Here is a 4474-nt window from a genome sequence, read left to right as displayed (position 1 = left end):
TTCCCTAATTTGTATTTTTATGGTACTTCAATGCTATTGAGATTTTTTTTTTTTTTTGGAGAAAGCAATGCTATTGAGTTATTTAGCTTATTTTCAGTAATTTGGTATCATGCATTGAGAATTCAATGTCATTCCCATCTATGATAATTTTGACATTTGTCTTGCCAATTACCTTTTTCTATTCTAAATAGAAAAAAATTGAGCTCCAAACATGTTTAAAGTTATCTTGCTTCAACCAAGTGGCAATTGAAAAACTAATCTTGATATATTAATTTGCCACGTAATGAGGTGAAAAAAATAATAGAACCAAACTTTGTCCTAAATATCAATGATAAAGAGAAATATTTTAAATATTTATTCGTTTCAATCCTTTTATCTCCCTGACTCAAACAAAGATGGGTTGCTCTGTTGCTGTGGACGAATGTAACTGTTAAAAAATATCAAGGCCCAATGCATTAAGGCCCAAATCCAAACCAAAAAGGTCTGCAAGCAAAAAATATCATGCTTCAATATTATTTGATGAGCAGAACCACGGGCGTAGAAACCAAATTAGGTGTACTTTTCTTTTTCTTGCAACTGCATATCCCTCTATATTATTTTATTTTATTTATTATTTTTTCATATGGTTTATCTCCAAAAACACCATTCCCAATTTAATTTGTTATGATAACACAATTTTAATTGCTCGCGCATCAAAAGCCGTCCCAAAACTGATATATTCATCCACACAAGAACACCGAAGAAAAAACTACCAGCAGCAGACTAATTCATCTATTTGATTCATCTACAAATAGATAATCATCGTAATTACAGATAACAGGTATGCCTTCCCACTCATGTATATTCAATGCACGGACAAGCAAAGAGAGTTTGCGTCCTACATTCCAAAAAATACATGACCAGAAGACTCAAAAGCTCAGACGGACAGCACTACTTACTATAAGGTTGAATAGAACGGGAAAGAAGATAAATGCAGAAATTCTTTATCACTGCTCTTTCCAAATCCTACCTGTCACTCTAAGCTTCAATTCCTTCCGGTCTCCCCCAGAGAAGAAGAGAGCCATGTTGCGTTGGATGATGAGACCATCAAAACTGTCACGCACCTTCCTATGGCTATCCCTAACGCTTCTAGGTACCCCCTGCCAAGTCATCTTCCTCCCATTTCCACCAACCTCTAGGCTGTAACTGTAGTTCTTTGCCTCATTATCATCACCCATAAATCGCAAGAATGCTATGTAGACAGGAGCCATCCCAAGCTGGAAAGCTTCAAAATGCAGACAAAAGTATTGACCAAAGCAACTGAAGACCTAGAGAAATAACAGAGAAATTCAGTGATCAGTTACTACCCCAATTTGTCCCGTAAATGCTAGAATTAACCGAGCTATATGGATAAATGTGGCATATAACATACCACTAAAAAGTGTAGCCACTCCACAACAAATTATTCACCCACTCCACCATCAACACTTGGGGCAGAGACTATAAGCCAATATTAAAAGTTGTCTTTAACATATTAGCATTATGAATTACCAAGCTCAGTACTTAAAAGCTGCACTGTTTCCATAAACAATGGGTCTACAGGACAAAGACACAAGTATTTCATCCCAATATAGGCAAAACTACAGAAAAAAATCCCATATGGATGGGTTTTACTACAATTCTATAATTGAATTGACTTTTGTTTCAAATATGATTGCATTCTTAATTATCAGGCCCGTCGATTAAAAGATTCCAGTTCCTAAAAATAGGTCCACAAAGTACTGATAAATATTTCACCCAGTTTTAGCTGAAACAATGGATTAGACCCCTCACGGGATAACAAAATTCTGTATCCACATTAACTAGTGGATATGAATGCATCTGACATAATTCTTCTATTGACATTGCACCAACATAAACACAGTACCACCTCTGCTAAAGCATAAGCAAGCAAAGAACTATAAAGAAGACAATGAGATAAGGACAAGTAAGAAACACTATACCGTCAGCATCCATGTGGCATTTTCAACCTCTTGTGGATTTGATTTGACGTAGCGATGGTTGAAGGTGCTGCCATTGTGCATGTCAACTTTGTGATCATCTTTCAGGTGGGCCACCAGATAGGGTATATCACCAATGACTGTGCATTCTGATCCAGCATAGGGACAGTTATAGGGTCTATAGACACATTGAGATTCATGTTTAAGTTTGCTGTAATATGGGTATATGCCCAAGCACCCAAAACTCTGATATTTACAAGGAAGTTCCAGAGATGCAGCCACCTTCTCCAATGCAAGACATCTAATATTGCCAAGTTCATGCCTGCATGTGGGGCACCGGTTGTGCACTCTGGGCTTGCAACCAGAGCACAACGTGTGACCATTTGAACACTGCAGCAGGAACAGTAAAACACCAATATGAGTTGGAACTGGCATTTAATTTGCATCCATTTTCTTTTCAATTAGATAGAAATAATAATTATCTTGATACAGGGAAAAATAAAAAAGACTTTCTTTTATAAAGAAACATCAATAGAGGAATTCCATGCTAAGTTGTGTTATTCTTTTGGGAGGTTGGAAAGAAGATTGGGCAAGAACACGCGCGCGCGCGGGGGGTGGGAGGAATGTTCCAATTCTCATTTTAATGTTGGGGTTAAACCAAACAAAAGTCCTCTATCCCACTATGAATGTTCCACTTCATACTCCAATTACAGTATGCTACACGTCTATTTTTTCCCTTTTATATTTTGGTTACTTTATAAGAGAAAAAACAGGGAAATATGGCAGACAGTGGTTGGTGCAGCATAGAGTGTGGAACCCCCGCACTGGGACAAAGGCTTTCTAAATCTTTCAAATCTGATCTCTCTGACTCTTTTTTACCTGTCATAGACAATGTAGCAAGACCCTATTGTGTAAAAAATGACATTTCAGTATGACTCATGACTTGAAAAAAAAATAATGGTTGCAACAAAATTTCAAACAAATGGTTTTTCAGGAAGTATCACAAAAGGTTCAAACGAAGTACCATTAGCCACACATTAAGCATAAAAAGAATAATGATAAGTTACAACAGAAACCAATTAGTAATAAATTATTGACTTGAGTATAACTGATCTTTTATTAAATATCTAATTTACACAATAATTAGTGGAATTCCATATACCATAAATCCAAATACATGGTGCAAAAGAAATTTATTAAAATAGTATGAGTGCCTATGGCTGGGAAATAATTGATGAAATGCTGTAAGCTAAGAAAGAAATCTATATATTAGGAATATAATATCAAAGTTTTATGCATAACCATAATAAGTGAAGCCCATTTGTTTTGGACAGCTCTTTGTGAAAATGGCACAGTTATTAACTCAAATATTGATTCGTGTAAATAAAATACTAATCAAGATGTATAGAAGGTTAATGAATATTAACATTAATTCAAGATTTCCTAATAGCCCATAGGTAATGTTAATTTCTAACTATATATATCTCAACATAAGCTACCTAATCAATGGCCTTATTGATCAAAACTACTGCATGTTTGGAAGCAAAGCGACTGACCAAGCCTGCCAAAGGTGTATAAATGATTGAATGCATCAAGATGAAACTAAGCAGTTGTTTATAAATAAATAAAAATAAAGAAAAGAAACTTAAACACATTAACAACTAAACACCCTAACAGGTTCCTTTTTGTAAGATGAATCGATGGGTAAAAAAAAATTAACACCAACTATTATGTTGACATAATAATTGATGTACAGGGCATTGCATCAAATTGGTAAAATGCATTTCAACAAGATAGTTTGTGTTCATTTAAGAATGTGGTATAAAAGGGTACATGGCAATTTGACACAAACCTGATGGATAGGAGGGTACATGGCATTTAAGCACACAGGACACTCTAATAGCTCACGAACACTGCTAGAAACAGTTAAATTAGGTTTTAGAGAAATGGCAGCTGGGTCATTCACATGTTCACCAACATCCAACATGTCTTCACTTTGAGGAGGATCAATGACCTCAGGTTTGCTCCGCATTTCATCAAAAAATGGATTTCCAGATGCCATCCAGGTATTACGGTGGCTAACTCTAGAAGCAAAATCTAGGAAGACAAATAAATACGTAACATCAATCCATGACTCATAAGAAATGAGATCTGAAACAGAACGTAGACAAGAAAAACATTTTTGTAATAAATGTAGCTACATCACTAACAGTAATTGATTCATCAAAAGAAAGGAAAAAGGCTTATAAATAAAGATGAAAAAATAGTAAAACAAGGACCAATCTTCCAATACAAGGCATAATAACCCCAACTGCAAAAGGATAAGAAAAAAAAATGATACAATCTGTCATATTATTATAAATCAACAATATAGCAAAACACAAAAAGATATGTTGATAACATTTTAGAATATAACCATAATTACTAACATATAATACACCCTAGAAAAAAAAGAAAAAAAAAAAAAAAGAAAAAAAAAAAAAAAACACAACAAA

The 4474-nt window shown here is 34.7% G+C and overlaps 1 protein-coding gene across 1 annotated transcript; it reads right to left on the bottom strand.

Moving 5' to 3' along the window:
- Positions 1 to 738: 738 nt before the first annotated feature.
- LOC112009971 (E3 ubiquitin-protein ligase DIS1) lies at positions 739 to 4433 on the bottom strand. Its single transcript, XM_065769609.1, has 3 exons — positions 3832 to 4433; positions 1983 to 2369; positions 739 to 1307 (listed from the first exon to the last, which is right to left on the bottom strand). Exons 1-3 carry the CDS (start codon positions 4039 to 4041, stop codon positions 987 to 989), a joined length of 918 nt encoding a protein of 305 aa, XP_065625681.1. The 5' UTR covers positions 4042 to 4433; the 3' UTR covers positions 739 to 986.
- Positions 4434 to 4474: the final 41 nt, after the last annotated feature.

The sequence above is a fragment of the Quercus suber genome, unplaced genomic scaffold (genome assembly GCF_002906115.3).
Source record: "Quercus suber isolate HL8 unplaced genomic scaffold, Cork oak 2.0 scaffold_1222, whole genome shotgun sequence".
Classification (NCBI taxonomy): domain Eukaryota; kingdom Viridiplantae; phylum Streptophyta; class Magnoliopsida; order Fagales; family Fagaceae; genus Quercus; species Quercus suber.
Note: the sequence above shows the minus strand (reverse complement) of the source record. Positions and strands in the feature narration are given on the sequence as shown.